This window comes from Mercenaria mercenaria, chromosome 8 (genome assembly GCF_021730395.1).
Source record: "Mercenaria mercenaria strain notata chromosome 8, MADL_Memer_1, whole genome shotgun sequence".
In the NCBI taxonomy this organism is placed as follows: domain Eukaryota; kingdom Metazoa; phylum Mollusca; class Bivalvia; order Venerida; family Veneridae; genus Mercenaria; species Mercenaria mercenaria.
Genome location: NC_069368.1, coordinates 11,566,877 through 11,584,423, shown reverse-complemented (window position 1 = coordinate 11,584,423; position 17,547 = coordinate 11,566,877). Strand labels below are relative to the sequence as shown.

At 33.7% G+C, this 17,547-nt stretch overlaps 1 protein-coding gene across 5 annotated transcripts in view; it reads left to right on the top strand.

Annotated features, from left to right (window-relative positions):
- The window catches only part of LOC123523048 (high affinity cAMP-specific and IBMX-insensitive 3',5'-cyclic phosphodiesterase 8B-like), a 292,542-nt gene that overhangs the window by 121,703 nt on the left and 153,292 nt on the right, over positions 1 to 17,547 (top strand). The window contains exon 2 of one of the 5 annotated variants that reach the window (XM_053549388.1): positions 9,744 to 9,855. The exons of the other annotated variants lie outside the window; for them this stretch is intronic. Coding sequence (XP_053405363.1) covers positions 9,847 to 9,855 — 9 coding nt within the window. The 5' untranslated portion in view covers positions 9,744 to 9,846. The remainder of the gene's footprint in view (positions 1 to 9,743; positions 9,856 to 17,547) is intronic. 5 annotated transcript variants of the gene reach the window in all.

Here is a 17,547-nt window from a genome sequence, read left to right as displayed (position 1 = left end):
TAATGTTGTTATATTGCCTATAAAGCAATATTAGATATATATTTAAGAATTAGCACCATGAACAATCAGCATATCGTATATCTATCATGTACATTATTAAAGCAAGATGTAATTTTTCTGCATAAAACAATTATATTCTGTTCAGTATTCAAGATATGATACTCATTACACCTATGAACATGTATATGCATGAAAAAGTGCTTATAGCAATAATAATTACAAACTTGAAACCTTTTCCTTAACATCATAATTGGTTTATAATGGGATATATAAAGTCATTCAGTATAGGGTTAATTTAGATATGAGTTAAGTACCATATAATATTCAAAATGACATAGCAAGCATCATTAAGTACTTAAATACAGTGTTTTAGCTCAAATTATCTAGAAGTACATCATTTGGATGAAGGAGTAGTCCATGTTCACAGAAGATAACACCTGAGACTATTCAAATTTTGTATAAATTATGTCCCTTTTCTTCTCAAAACAGCCAAGAATATATAAGAGAAATGATTTAAAATTTAAAAAGATTATCTAGTCGGTAGCCAGACTAGATTAAGGCTGCATTATTTGATTATTTTGGATAGTATAAGGCTTTAATGTCAAATACAGGGAACTCGTCACACATATTTTAGGCCTAACCAGCCTGTCTGCCTAATGTCAAATTTGCATGGAACTCATCAGACATTTTTGGGGCCTAATGTCTGCATGCCCTTTCGCTTTCAAAAAACGTTTCCAAAGCTTTTTTTAGCTCACCTGTCACATAGTGACAAGGTGAGCTTTTGTGATCACCCTTCGTCCGTCGTCAGTTCGTGCGTCAACAATTTCTTGTCTGCACGATAGTGGTTTCATTTATGATTTTATTTTAACCAAACTTGCACACAACTTGTATCACCATAAGATCACGGTTCCTTTCTTGAACTGGCCAGATCCCATCATGGGTTCTAGAGTTATGGCCCCTGAAAGGGCCAAAATTAGCTATTTTGACCTTGTCTGCACAATAGCAGCTTTATTTATGATTTGATTTTTACCAAACTGGCACACAACTTGTATCATCATAAGATCTTGATTCCTTTCTTGAACTGGCGAGATTCCATTATGGGTTCCAGAGTTATGGCCCCTGAAAGGGCCAAAATTAGCTATTTTGACCTTGTCTGCACAATAGCAGCTTTATTTATGATTTTATTTTAACCAAACTTGCACACAACTTGTATCACCATAAGATCTTGGTTCCTTTCTTGAACTGGCCAGATTCCATTATGGGTTCCAGAGTTATGGCCCCTGAAAGGGCCAGAATTAGCTATTTTGACATTGCACAATAGCAGCTTCATTTATGATTTGGATTTAATCAAACTTGCACAAAACTTGTGTCACCATAAGATCTCGGTTCTTTTCTTGAACCAGCCAGATCCCATAATGGGTTCCAGAGTTATGGCCCCTGAAAGGACCAAAATTAACTATTTTGACCTTGTCTGCACAATAGCAGCTTCATTTATGATTTTATTTTAACCAAACTTGCACACAACTTGTATCACCACAAGATCTTGCTTCCTTTCTTGAACTGGCCAGATTCCATCATGGGTTCCAGAGTTATGGTCCCTTAAGGTCCAAAAATGGCTATTTTGGCTTTTGCAGCCATATAGAGACTTCATTTATGGTTTTATTTGAAACAAACTTCCAAAATATCTTCAACAACAATAAATCTTGGATTCCATGACAAATCAGATCCAATCGTAGGTTCCAGAGTTATTTTATATCTTATTACCTCCCCTGATTGTAATCAAAATTGATTTATATCAGTAAGTACTTACAGCACTTATTTGAAATTTCATTATTGTTATGAGTTGGACTGAGACAATCAGGGTAGATAACTATGGACTGATTTTATGTCAAATTACCTCCCTTTATTTCAAATTAAAATGGGTATATTTCCGTAACTAATGAAGATACTGATCTGAAATTTCATTTATGTCAGCAGATTTATTTGGCAGATCCTTCTTTTGTTCACTTACAATATATTTTTTTTATTACATTTTTTTTTTTTGTACTTCCCTTTTCAATACTATAAATAGCTTATTTTTAGTAACTTTTTTATTATTGGCCGTAGGGAAAAACCGAGACCACTTTTCTGTGGTACAACATGGATGATACCTCCAATTTTCAGGTGTATTTTGACATATATATACCTTGTTAGAATTTTTTTTTCTTTTTGGTTAAATTTCTTCCCTTTGTTGTTCCTGTCCTTTGGACTGAGATATCTTTTCTGAGGACCTTCTTGTCCTCAAGTGCAATGATAACAGGTGAGCGATATAGGGCCATCATGGCCCTCTTGTTTTGCCAAAATTTATCTGCAATTGTATTAACTTACTTTTTGGTACAACATTTGTCAGTGTCTCTGTTTCTATTTACTTATTTTTAATGCTGCAAAAAATTTCTGTTGTTACTTTTAGCTGTAGAAATTTAAGCCTTTTATGTAGTATTTTCAGTTTCAAGCTCGTCTGTGCAGGCTATGTCCGTTGTCATCAGTTTTCTGGCGTGAGCTTTTCACTTTCAAAGCCCCTGCGAGGAACTCAAGAAATAGTTCTTGAACATTTCTTGAATCTAGTTCTAGAATAGTTCATGAACATTAAATGGCTGTTCTAGTACTTCAAGTTCTAGAACTTTTTCTAGAAGTAAACCTAGAAAAAGTTCTTGAACTTCTAGTTCTAGAATGGCAATTTAATGTTCTTGAACTGTCCAAGTACTAGTTCAAGTATTAATTCTGCAATGATCTTGAACAGTTCAAGAACTTCTAGATATGATTACAGAAGTTCAATATAATTGAGTCCCTTCCTTTGACTACTCAAGAATAAATTCAAGAACAAATTTAAGAACCCTGTCAAAAATTTCTTGAACAACATTTTTTTTGAAACTACATTACTGTTATTTAGTAGACTGACCATCTTAGCCAATGGCACATCCTATGAAATCTGTCAGCTATAGGTCAAAGTGATGTTCAGTTAGTGGCCAGAGACTGTTTTTGTTTTTAGTCTCAGTCACTGTGAAATGACATTTTACACCTTCAACAAATGACATGAGTAAAACAGTAAACTAGAGTGGGATTGGGAGCATAATAAGAAGTAAACAATTGCTGCATAAAATACAAAACATTAAGTTAAACAATATATAATTTAATTTAATCTCAAGATTGAAATTCAGATACTAGCTTTGCTTCAGGGTCGTGAAAACCTGTGACATTTTAAAAGGATTTTATATTTTTCAAAATGAACAATTAATGACAACACCATAATTACTTATCTGATATTCATTATACTCATGTTCCTTTTAAACCATTCCTAACTGTAGTATGATAAATATTTCCTTCTTATTTGCTGCACAAACTTCTCAAAAATTGCTGAATCACATGTGCAAAAACATTCCCAGCATGCAACAAAATAATGGAAACTGATCATGTGACATTATTAATTTAATGTTCAAGAACAGTTCAAGAACTTATTCATTATTGTAAAAGGTAATAAACATAAGTTTTTTGTATAATGAATGAACAGTTCAGAAACTCACAATTGGGTTCAAGAACTGGTACTAAACTAGAAAAAGGTTTTGAATTTTAGTACTTTTAATGAACCTGTGTTCATAAACAATTTTGGTTCTAGACCAGCAGTAACTGTTCAAGAACTCTGGTAAAGTTCTGTAAGTTCTTGAACTTTTGCAGTTTTTGAACCAATGTTCAAGAACCATCATTGTTCTAGAACCACAGTCTAAGAACTGTTTTGCTGGTTCAAGAACAGTTCTTTAAGTTCTTCAGAAGTTCTTGAATGTTCAAGAGCTTAATACTAGTTCTAAAACATTTTTTACAGGGGAGGTTTATTTCTCATAAACCACTCTTTCAAATGTGTTCAAATGGTTCAGCTTGACTGATTTTTGCGCCCATAGACCACAGTTTTATTTTTAAACAACTTCTTTTCATGAACTGCTGGATGGAACATCACATAACTTGGTCTGTTGCATCTTTGTAAGGTCAGCATTCAAATAAGTTAAAAGGTTCTGTTTTACTGATTTTATTGACCACCAGAGCTGAAAATAGAAAAACTTCAAAAAAACTTCTTCTCATGAACTATTTGATGGATCATCACCAAACTTGGTCTTTAATATTTTTAGCTCGACAATACGAAGTATATGGAGAAGTATCCTACTCACCCGAGTGTCGGCGTCAGCTTCTTTCGGTGTTTCACCTTGGTTAAAGTTTTTTTACACTTTCCCTTTTATCTCCTTATCTCTGTAATTGATGGATTTGCTTTAAACTTAAAATAGTTATTTCTCATCATCACCCACATCATACAGCACAAGGGCCATAACTCTCACACCAATATTTCATGAATTATCCCCCATTTATACTTAGAATTCAGGTTAAAGTTTTGATGCACTTTCACTCTATCTCAGTTATTCCTAAATGGATTTGATTCAAACTATAAGTAGTTGTTCCACATCATATGACACAAAGGCCATAACTCTGGTACCAGTATTTAATGATTTATCCCCCCATTTGCTTAGAATTTCAGGTTAAAGTTTTGATGCCTTTTCACTATATCTCAGTTATATTTACTAAATGGATTTGATTCAAACTTAAAATAGTTGTTCAACTGCATCATCACTCACATCATATGACATAAGGACTATAACTCTTGCACCAATATTTCATGAATTATCCCCCTTTTTACTTAGAATTTCAGGTTAAAGTTTTGATATACTTTAACTCTTTCTCAGTTATTACTAAATTTATGGATTTTATTCATACTTAAAATAGTTGTTCCACCATATCACCCTTATCATATGACACAAGGTGCATAACTCTGGCACCAATTTTTCATGAATTATGCCGCCTTTTACTTAGAATTTAAGGTTAATTTTGATGCATTTTCACTCTGTCTCTGTTATTATGAAATGGATTTGATTCAATTCCACATCATCACCCATGTCATATGACACAAGGTGCATAACTCTTGCACCAGTATGTTATGAATTATGCCCTCTTTTTGCTTAGAATTATACTTGTATAGTGTTTTGATACACTCTTATTACTTAATATTTTTGATACAGACTCAAGCTATTGTGCAATAGCTTCATCCACCATTAGAGTCATTAAACACTCCAATGACAGCTCCATTTTCCTCAGATGTGCCCAGTTTCACTATCCAGCATCGAAATAGTTGAGCGCAATGTCTCCTGAGACAGTTCTTGTTGTAAGATCTTGTTTCAGATTTAGTTAAAGTATTCAGCTTGACAGAATTTAGGGGCCTTGTTGAACTAAAATTTAGTCTGTTTGTTAGTTCTACAAGGCCAAAAATTCACCACCATACAGAGGTCATATCTAATGACACTAAAATCTCAATTTGCAAAAATCGACTTACAGCATAAAGTGACAATTTGTCATAATTTGCTGATATTTGTTTTTAACAGAACCTTGTGTTATGAAGAATAGTGTGTTACTTTGAGAATTATTCAGCATTTCTACCTCAGTAAATATGCAAAATCTTAATTAAAATTCATATTACAAAATCAAAGTAATTTAAAGTCCTTAATTTATTTTTGTGCGGTTCTATCAACTGTCAGAATATTATACCTGTTTAGTGCAATTCAGTAAAACAAATCACATTCCTTAAATATTTGAACTATAGAATAGCTCCGCAGTTTGTAAGAAATACCTGCACATAAATGCCTCAATTAATGAATGTTACAGTGGAACCCCCTCATGAAAAAAAATGTCTGAATTGGTCTGAAACTGGATCTAAAATTAAGCTGAATTTTGGACGAAAGTGTCTGAATATATGGTCAGAAACCATGTCTGAATTTGTCCTTAAAATGGAACACTTTCAGACGAATTCAGCCAGCTTTCAGAAATATTCTGTTACCGGGATTCAGAACTGTTCAGACTATTATCTGAAAAAAAAATCAGCCAAAATTCAGAGACATTCAGATTGTCTGAATTTGTCCTTAAAATGGAACACTTTCAGACAAATTCAGCCAATTTTCAGAAAAATATTGTTACTGAGTTTCAGAACTGTTCAGACTAAAATCAGCCAAATTTCAGAGACATTCAGATGTCTGATTTTGTCCTTAAAATGGAACGCTTTCAGACGAAATCAGCCAGTTTACAGAAAAATTCTGTTACCGAGATTCAGAAGTGTTCAGACTACATCTGAAAAAACTCAGCCCCAATTCAGATACTTTCAGATGAAATGTTCAGATTAATTTGTGTTGATTTGAGTACTGTCATGTTATCTTCTACTTTTGAAACACTTGGGCAAAAATTATCTGATTAACAACAGACAACAAATGATCACGATATAACTGGTCTAAAACATTAGAGCTCAGGCGAGTAAAAGTAAACATTTTATTTATAATGTGATATCAAGATCGTGAAAACTGATGACAATATTGTGTCTTCACAAAACTATTGACATTTACTATCAAAATACAGATTAAAAAGCATCCAATACACTAAATCATTCCTTTCTACAGCATTTCAATGTGAAAAAATACACACTGCAGCTACAAATAATTATGGACAACAAAAAAGAAAGACCTACAATTTTTGCGCCAAAACAAAGTGCTCTGTGAAAATAACACATTGTGAAAATTAATTTTATTTCTTGTTATTTTATTGCATTACAACTCCCTCAGTCCCTTTTGAGTGCTTTATTTTGCTTTAGCTCTGGGTTTAAAACATAGGAAAGCATTTTTTTTAAGAAAAATTATTTCTTGTATAATTAAGAAATGAAATGATTTTTTTTCAATGTTCATGCGAAATGAACGACAGAATAGGATCGGCAAATCCATGAATCGCGCTAGCGATTCATGTTTAATTTGCCGATCCTATTCTGTCGTTCATTTTGCATGAACACTGAAAAAAATAGTTTCATTTCTTATATTTACATTATATTTCCTTTCCATTTTTAAACTATATAATATTATGAGTTGCATATTATTTGTAGCATTTAACATTAAAATTCGCTTCCCGGCCATTCTGTTCACCAGACGGAACAACTGGGACGTCATCTAAGGAACGTTCTCCCTGACTATACGCGGACGTCGTCAAAACAGCGGTCGGTTATTACTAAGCAGCGATGACGTAACTTTCGCGCATTTCCTTTTGCTGTTCATACGAAATGAACGTCAAAAGTTTCAATGGAAAAGAATAGGGCGAATGTAAATATTCATGGTTGAACAGTTTGCCATGTTTGCCATTTTTCTGACTGCTTGCTGTATCTGAACACTGCATTTGTTTTAATTTAGTTCTGGCTGGTTTAAGGCTTAAAAACATTTTTGGCAGAAAAAAAGATTATGGCATAATGATGTTTGATGGTTGAACATGTTCATAAAACATGATTAGCTAATATGATTGTGAATACAAAAACATGTTCCAACATGTTTTAACATATTTAATCATTTTAAAATCATGATCCATATTTCGCTATGGAAAGTGCCCACAATCTGCCACAATGCCTAATGTTCTGACAAATTCACATGACTGAAAAATTCAGTCTATTGGCACTCAGAATAATTCAGATAAAAAAGTCATCTGAATAATTCATACTTTCTTATTCATACACTTTCAAACATCTGAAAAGTTAATATCTCATTCAGAAATGTTAAGTTCCTAAAATGCTTGATTCAGAAATATTCATATAGAAGATTTTTGTGCAGAAATATTCAATATGAAATCTGACAAATTCAGAAAAATTCAAACCGATTCAGACATACTTTTTCATGAGGGAGGCCTCTATAGAATGAACACAACAACTAAAGAAAACTCTGGCCTTCTCTCATTAAACTTAATAGGTTAATTGCGTGTGAACTTCTATTGTTTTGGGGGTAAGTAGGTCAAAGGTGAAGGTCACAGTGACCTTAAGCCTGAAAGTTTCCACTAAATAAAGAATGCCTTCCTTGGCAGTCATCAAACTTCATAGGATAATTGTGTGTGGTATGTAGATATGAACCTTCATTATGGGTCAGCAGTTCAGAGATCAAGGTCACAGTGTCATCTCTAAACTGAAAATGGTTTCCACTGATTAATTTAAGAACACTTTAGGATACTGGGGTCAGTGGGTCAAAGGTTAAGGTAACAGTGACCTCACTACTGAAAATGGTTTCAGCTCTATAATTAAAGAGCATTTTTGCTGTCAACTTTCTTGGCATTTCTGTTTACAGTCAGTAAATGACCATGTTGTTTTTTTTAGGTCATCTGGTCAAAGGTCATGGTCAGAAAATTTCATGCCATGTGCTTAATATTATGGTCGGGACTTTAATGGCCTTTGATTATTTCATTTATGCCTGTTTTTGGACTTTTTAGAAAATAAAAAGTATTGATGCAGTTTGAAAAATAAAGACAGCATGGGAAATAACCTTGAGCAGCTAAATTATTATGGCAAGGCAAAAATGATGAATTGTGTAAGGGGAAAACAAGAGGTTTTCATTCTTCATGGCTTCTCTCTTTAGCCACTTCAAAATGTTTTCAAATTCAAAATGTGAATAACCTTTGTTGATAATAGGTCTGTTTCGATCAAATGTTGTCTATTTTAAGTGAAACTTGATGCAGCTTTTGGCCTATTTATCTGCAATGTTTTCCAAATTTAGGGATTAGTATCTTGGTTGTGAAGTGATAAGGACATCCTCTGGTTTTGAAATCACCTTACTAGCAGTTTAATTGACATAGTTCATGATAGCAATAGTATGACAAATATTATTCTATTTTGGAAGGAGACAATGTTAAATTCCATCAATGGCCATGTCATACTGAAGGAGAAATTTAAGTTGTCATTTGAGCCGTGCCATGAGAAAACCAACATACTGGGTTTGCGACCAGCATGGATCCAGACCAGCCTGCGCATCCGCGCAGTCTGGTCAGGATCCATGCTGTTCGCTAACAAAGCCTATTGGAATTAGAGAAACTGTTAGTGAACAGCATGGATCCTGACCAGACTGCGCAGATGCGCAGGCTGGTCTGGATCCATGCTGGTTGCAAAGCCACTATGTTGGTTTACATTGTATTACATTATAATTATGTACTTAGGTAAATAGAATGATAGTTTATTCTGGTGTCCATTTTAGGCATATGTGTTGAGATTCATACACAAAGAAAATTCTCAAATTAATTCAATGAAATATCATGAACAGTAGAGATTTAGGCCCCAGATAATATTGTGAGCATAAATAAAACACATATAGCAAAAAGCACCATAATTATGCACTTTTAAAATCTCCTTCCCTGATACACCTTAATGCGTAATTAAGACATTTCAATCAAGTTTAAAAATTGAATTTAATGATAAGGAAAAGGGAAAGTGATGAAAATGCCAATTTGTGCCTGAAGAGTTTCTCAACTGACCTGTATAATTCTAAAACTTGATGACTTGATGATTCTTCTGTATTATTTTATTATTAAGGTTATATACATATACTAATAAACTTTGATAATGTGGCAGTTGACCTCAATACAATCAACACTGTTAATTTTCCAATACAGGTAAATCCAACATTTGCTATACAATGGATCTATGATGGATTATCTTTGAACACCCCTGGACTTATTGGACTCAACTGCCAGGTTATCAAAGCTTATTAGTAGTAGCATTTATGTATTGCTAATTTGACCTAGATCTACTTGATATTATTATTGTCATTATTTTTTCTTTTCTTTCTTTTCATATTTCTGATGGGATTATGGTGCTGTCTTCAAAATAACAGGTAAGAACATTTTGGATTTTAAAATACTGAAAATGGTTTTATCATATAAGAAATTATAGGAAAAATATATAAAAAAGCAAGAAACAACACAAACACACACACCATGTCATATGTAAGTACTAACTGAAAGCTATATCAAAAGAGATGTTAAGATTTCAATAGGTATATATATTATTATTATATTACTAAGCATGATATACCCAGCATAGCTTAATTAATCTTCATACATAGAAAATTCCATTATGGCGCAGAAGTCTAGAGCGTTTGGCCAAAGCTACTTTTTGTGCTGTGGAACAGATAGGTGCAGTTCAAATCCCACAGATGTGCAAGCTGATCTAGGTCTGCACTGGTCGCAAAGGCAGACTCACTTGCCACCAGCAAGCTAAAGGTTAATATTGTGCTAATGTAGTTGTTCATCTCACACCTTGTGTGCTTCAGTAGCATGTCTTCCGTATAAGTCAGGTATTAGTTGTCCTCTTCGTGCTGGGAAGCAAATTAAAGGCCTTCACTGAAGAACACCATCTCAGTGTCTGTCAGCTGACATTTATTCTATCTTGCCCAAAGTCCATTCAAGGTCTTTCATCTTTTCAACTTATTGTCTCCAGGTCTCCTTTGGTCGCCCTCTGCTTCTTCTACCTTCTGGTGTCCATCACATGGCGACCTTCTTAATTGCTGATGTTTCCATTCTGTTGACATGGCCAAACCAGGTCCATCTTTTGCTGGTTGCTGATGTTGCTGTTCTTTGATATAGATCATTGTTGTTTACAGTGTTGGGCCAATTAATTGTAATTAACAAATCATAATTCAGAGTCCAGAATTAATTGTATTAACACTAGTATTATCGCTACTATTCAGGTTAAAATCATACAAAAATCAAATGACTTTAATATCAGCCTGTGTGGTCATCATAAATGGGCATATATAACAGAAAACTGAAAGTTGCGCACAGTGACAATCTGACTAAAGTACATCTCCTATTACGCTACGACCTATTCATTGCCTCGTTCTGACGGCCCTTTCACTAGCCAATCAGAGCCTAGCTTACAACATCTTGCAAATCTACCTCTAGCATTGACTTTTGATATTTACAATTCTTATGTCGTAATGTATCAGATAGCCGGTTAGCTCAGTCGGTAGGCCACTTGCTTTGTAAGGGAGGGGTCCCGGGTTCGAGTCCTGGAATGACTGCATATTTTTCTTACTCTTTGACAATCGAACAAGTCGCCTGATTGGATAACATAAAAATAGCAATAATGGAAATCCAAAATATACAGAAGACGAATGTGAATGGGTCGTTCTCAGATCTTCGTTTAGAAGATCAAGTACTTTAGTCAGATTGCGCACAGTGAATAAAAAAAATAAATTGTTGCTAAATATGATTTACAGAATTTAGTCAATAAAGCATAAATACTGACCATCTAGGGTAGGATGCAGTTGAACAGATCGATAAAAGCATGTTTTAGCTCACCTGTCACATAGTGACAAGGTGAGCTTTTGTGATCACCCGTCGTCCGTCGTCTGTGCGTCTGTGCGTGCGTGCGTCAACAATTTCTTGTCTGCACGATAGTGGTTTCATTTATGATTTTATTTTAACCAAACTTGCACACAACTTGTATCACCATAAGATCTCGGTTCCTTTCTTGAACTGGCCAGATCCAATTATGGGTTTCAGAGTTATGGACCCTGAAAGGGCCAAAATTAGCTATTTTGACCTTGTCTGCACAATAGCAGCTTTATTTATGATTTGATTTTTACCAAACTGTCACACAACTTGTATCACCATAAGATCTTGGTTCCTTTCTTGAACTGGCCAGATTCCATTATGGGTTCCAGAGTTATGGCCCCTTAAAGGGCCAGAATTAGATATTTTGACCTTGTCTGCACAATAGCAGCTTCATTAGCTCATCTGATTTTTTGAAAAAAAATGATGAGTTATTGTCATCACTTGAGCGGTTGTCGGCGTCGGCGTCGGCGTCTGCGTCGGCGTTGCCTGGTTAAGTTTTATGTTTAGGTCAGCTTTTCTCCTAAACTATCAAAGCTATTGCAATAGCTTTGAAACTTGGAAGACTTGTTCACCATCATAAGCTGACCCTGTATAGCAAGAAACATAACTCCATCTTGCTTTTTGCAAGATTTATGGCCCCTTTTGTACTTAGAAAATATCAGATTTCTTGGTTAAGTTTTATGTTTAGGTCAACTTTTCTCCTAAACTATCAAAGCTATTGCTTTGAAACTTGGAATACTTGTTCACCATCATAAGCAGACCCTGTACATCAAGAAACATAACTCCATCTTGCTTTTTGCAAGAATTATTGCCCCTTTTGGACTTAGAAAATCAGTTTTCTTGGTTAAGTTTTATGTTTAGGTCAGCTTTTATCCTAAACTATCAAAGCTATTGCTTTAAAACTTGCAACACTTGTTCACCATCATAAGCTGACCCTGTACAGCAAGAAACATAACTCCATCCTGCTTTTTGCAAGATTTATGGCCCCTTTTGGACTTAAAAAATATCAGATTTCTTGGTTAAGTTTTATGTTTAGGTCAACTTTTTCTCTTAAACTATCAAAGCTATTGCTTTGAAACTTGCAACACTTGTTCACCATCATAAGCTGACCCTGTACAGCAAGCAACATAACTCCATCCTGCTTTTTGCAATAATTATTGCCCCTTTTGGACTTAGAAAATCATTTTCTTGGTTGAGTATTATGTTTAAGGCAACTTTTCTCATAAACTATCAAAGCTATTGCTTTAAAACTTGCAACAGTTTTTCACAATCATAAGTGGACACTGTACATCAAGAAACATAACTCTATCCTGCTTTTTGCAAGAATGATGGCCCTTTTTAGACTTAGAAAATCATGGGTAGGACAATATTTCTATTATACAAAAAAAATCAGATGAGCGTCAGCACCCGCAAGGCGGTGCTCTTGTTTATGATTTTATTTTAACCAAACTTGCACACAGCTTGTATCACCATAAGATCTTGGTTCCTTTCTTGAACTGGCGAGATTCCTTAATGGGTTCTAGAGTTATGGCCCCTGAAAGGGCCAAAAATATCTATTTTGACCTTGTCTGCACAATAGCAGCTTCATTTATGATTTGATTTTTACGAAACTGGCACACAACTTGTATCACCTTAAGATCTTGGTTCCTTTCTTCAACTGGCCGGATTCCATTATGGGTTCCAGAGTTATGGCCCCTAAAGGGCCAGAATTAGATATTTTGACCTTGTCTGCACAATAGCAGCTTCATTTATGATTTTATTTTAACCAAACTTGCACACAGCTTGTGTCACCATAAGATCTCAGTTACTTTCTTGAACCGGCTAGATCCCATAATGGGTTCTAGAGTTATGGCCCCTGAAAGGGCCAAAATTAGCTATTTTGACCTTGTCTGCACAATAGCAGCTTCATTTATGATTTGATTTTAACCAAACTTGCACACAACTTGTATCACCACAAGGTCTTGGTTCCTTTCTTGAACTGGCCAGATTCCATCATGGGTTCCAGAGTTATGGCCCCTTAAAGTCCAAAATTGGCTATTTTGGCTTTTGCAGCCATATAGAGACTTCATTTATGGTTTTATTTGATACAAACTTCCAAAATATCTTCAGCAACAATAAATCTTAGATTCCATGACAAATCAGATCCAATCGTAGGTTCCAGAGTTAATTTATATCTGATTACCTCCCCTGATTGTAATCAAAATGGATTTATATCAGTAAGTACTTATAGGACTTATTTGAAATTTCATAATTGTCATTAGTTGGACTGAGACAATCAGGGTAGATAACTATGGACCGATTTTATTTCAAATTACCTCCCTTTATTTCAAATTAAAATGGGTATATCTCTGTAACTAATGAAGATACTGATCTGAAATTTCATTTATGTCAACAGATTTATTTGGCAGATCCTTCTTTTGTTCACTTACAATATTTTTTCTTTAATTACTTCCCTTTTACGTTACTATAAATAGCTTATTTTTAGTAACTTTTTTATTATTGGCTGTAGGGAAAAACCGAGACCACTTTTCTGTGGAACAACATGGATGGTACCTCCAATTTTTAGGTGCATTTTGACAAATCTGTACCTTGTAAGAATTGTTTTTTCTTTTTGGTTAAATTTCCTTCCTTTGTTGTTCCTGTCCTTTGGACTTAAATATTTTTACTGAGGACCTTCTTGTCCTCAAGTGCAATGATAACAGGTGAGCGATATAGGGCCATCATGGCCCTCTTGTTTATTTAAACTAAGTGAATCAATTGCTTATCAATTAAGAAAACATTTTTATTATTTAGAAATATATCATTTTCAGAACAATTTCAATTATCAAGTAGTAATCTAGTGTATATCAGTGTGCTCAGCTGACAAGCTATCCCGAAATGATAGTACTTCTGGACTATTTTATGCATAAATCTAGTGAAACATAATGTTATGTCTAGTGATTAATGTACCAGCTTGTTGAAATATAGTACTTTCTATTATTTATGTACAGATCCAAATGTTGATTAAGTAATTAATACAGCGGTGTCACTGCTGTAGCGGAAATGAAAATTTGAAGATTACATGAAAATTTACATATTATGTAGATTTTGTCCAATATATTTATTTAAAATACAGTTTTTATTTGAAATGTTTTGTTGTTATGGTGCAGACACAAATGGAATAATACCAGATTGTGCTTTTGTTTAGGGAATACATCATATTTCCGTTTTGCATGGTGGTAAATATATAATTTTTGCTATTTGACATTTAGTACTAATATTCTTTATTCATGTTTTAAATATCTGTGAAATAAATTCATTTACTTTGTAGTTGACATAACAGATGACAATAAAAATATTCTTTATTATCCTTCCTGCTACATGCAGTGTTCAACTAAACCTTTACCCTACTAAATTTCTATAATGAATTGGTCCGTCATTCAGTTTGGGGGAGTACCACTGTTATTCAAAGGGGTGTTCACTGAAAATTTACTGGCTGAATAGCGAATAGTGCAGACCATGATCAGCCTGCATGGATGGTCAGGCAGAATCACTTGCCGCCAGCAGGCTAAATTTAAGGTTAAGTAACAAAATTTCTACTTGGTCAGTTGTCAGTTAAATTTCTTCTTTAAATGATTCATTTTTCATTATTATGTATACATAGTCAAATGAAATAATTCCGAAGCTAAATGCAGTTTTGGTTTTGATTGTTGAGATATCGTAACCATTAGCCTGCTGGCGGCAGATGATTCTGCCTTTGCGACCAGTGCAGACCAAGATCAGCCTGCACATCCGTGCAGTCTGATCATGGTCTGCACTGTTCGCTATTCAGTCAGTAAATTTTCAGTGTAAACCCCTTTGAATGATAAATGGTACTGACCAAATTGAAAGATGGACCAGTCCATTATAGAAATACAGCAGGATAAGGGTTAATTAATATCTATCAACTGCATAATGTAAAAGTAGAAATATGTTGAAATCAAAAGAGATATTCAGCATTATAATTAAAGAGAATTCCTATAGTTTTTTTCCTTTCATAGAAATTTTTTAAATTTACATATATGATGAGAAAATTTGTACTGAAAACAATGAACAAATAAAAACAATAGGTCACCAGGCTTGTTTTTGTGAAAAATTGTTTTGAACACACCCACTGTTGCTGAAACTGCTAGCGATTTTTCAACATTTTCATAATTTTCTCCCTTTTTATAAATACCAACCAAAATATACATAAAGACAGCACATTAAGTTTTTTTTTCTTTCTACAGATTTTATTATATACTTATTTGATATCATAGTCATATTTGTAATACTCTATCCTTATAATAATGGGTACAAATGAAAAAAAAATTGTTTCATATTTACTTTTGTGAACTTTTTTCAGTGAAAAATACCCATAGTGAAGAAACTTTTTTTATATTTTGAAAACAATTCTTTCATAGAATTTTTTCCTGTTTTTCTTGTGTATAGATAATTGTATTGTGAGCATAAAAATGGCTAAAAATGTATGGGTCACCAGGCTAATTTTTATGTTAAGACCGCTAGAATACAACACCTATTCGGACGGAAAATGGCGATAACCTGGCCAAATTGATTACATGTTTGTCTGCTAGAAGTTAAAAAAAGTTTTAAAAATTCTTTATTCTTTCTATAATTGTATACTAAATAATCTGAAAGGTGATATTGTCTTATCAGTACTAAGTCAAATATCTTACATTATATGAACAACACTGTCTTTGTACTAAAATGCGATGTGAAAACACAACCACAAAAATAACAAGATACCTGTCAGGCATGATACTTGTCAATACAACATTAACCGGTATCAACATTTGATTACTGATAAAACTTATCAAAAATGTTATTTCATTCAAGATTCCTCATATTTAAGACTGTCTGTAACATGTTTCAACAAATGTTGACTTCAGTTCAGTTTTCCATAGAAAGTGTCGGCTGCGCATGAAGATGCGCATAAAAAACTATCGGAATTCCCTTTAAAATACTTTAACATTTGAAGGGGGATAATTACAAAAACAAAAAAAAAACATTTCTAATATTAGGATCTACTTTTATGTAACATTGGTTCTTTTTGTTCCTTGGTTCTTTTTGTTTGTTAAAGAAACCTCTAAGGGATTAATGTACAAGAACTGAAAATTGACTTTAAAATGTAGTTTAAATGTGATTGATCACCTTAAATCTTATAAAAAGGTAAACTGAGGGTTGTTTTGGCTTTTATCATCCCAGCACAATAATATTATTTTCACCATTAATACCCTTCGAAAAATTTCATTAACTGTTCATGAATTTATTCATAAATAAATTCATGAACTATTCATTCAAATTCAATGATTCGAAAATGGGAACTGTTCATGAACACATTTTTAGAATTTATTCATGAACTGTTCATGAAAAAAATTCTTAAAATGTGTTTATGAATAATTCACGAATAAGATCAAGAACTGGATATAGTCCCATGTTCAGTTCATGAATGATTCATTGTTCAGTTCATGAATGATTCATGAGCATTTCATGAACAGCTCGTGCTGTTTTCCTCATTTTGTTTTTGGAAACTACAATATCTTGTTTTTGGCCTAGCAGACTTACCATAGCCAATGGCACGATTATATTCCTATGAAATCTGGCAGCTGTAGGTCAAAGTGTTGTACAGTTAGTGGCCATGCAGAGACTGTTTTTTGAGTCTCAGTCACTGTGACAATGACTGTTTATCCCCTTAACTAATGACATGAGTAAAACAGTAAACTCGTAGTGGTGTGCCCCATAATAAGAGGTAAATGGTTGCTGCATGAAATACAAAACATTGAGTAATATATAATTTTCTTCAATCTCAATACTGTTACTGTAAAATCATTTAATTTCGTGGGCATGAAATTTTGTGGTTTTGTTCAAAACAGCAATTTCGTGGGGATATGAATTCGTGGATTTCAAGTTCTTAATATAAAATGAATGGGAATTTTACTTGTTCGTTGGTATTAAATTTCGTGGATTGACTCAACCACGAAATCCACGAAAATTATTCCCCCACGAATATTAATGATTTCACAGTACCTTCCTTCATGGGGGTTGAAAACTTGTGACATTTTAAAAGGATTCTGATTTTTTTTTAAATGAATGATAATGACAATACCATAATTATTTATTTAATATTCAGTGTCCTCATGTTCCTTTAAACCATTCCTCGCTGTTGTATGATTAATGTTTCCTTCTTATTTTGCTGCACAAATTTCTCAACAATTGCTGAATCACCTGTGCAAAAAAACTCCCAGCATACAACAAAATGGTGGAAACTGATTACGTGACATA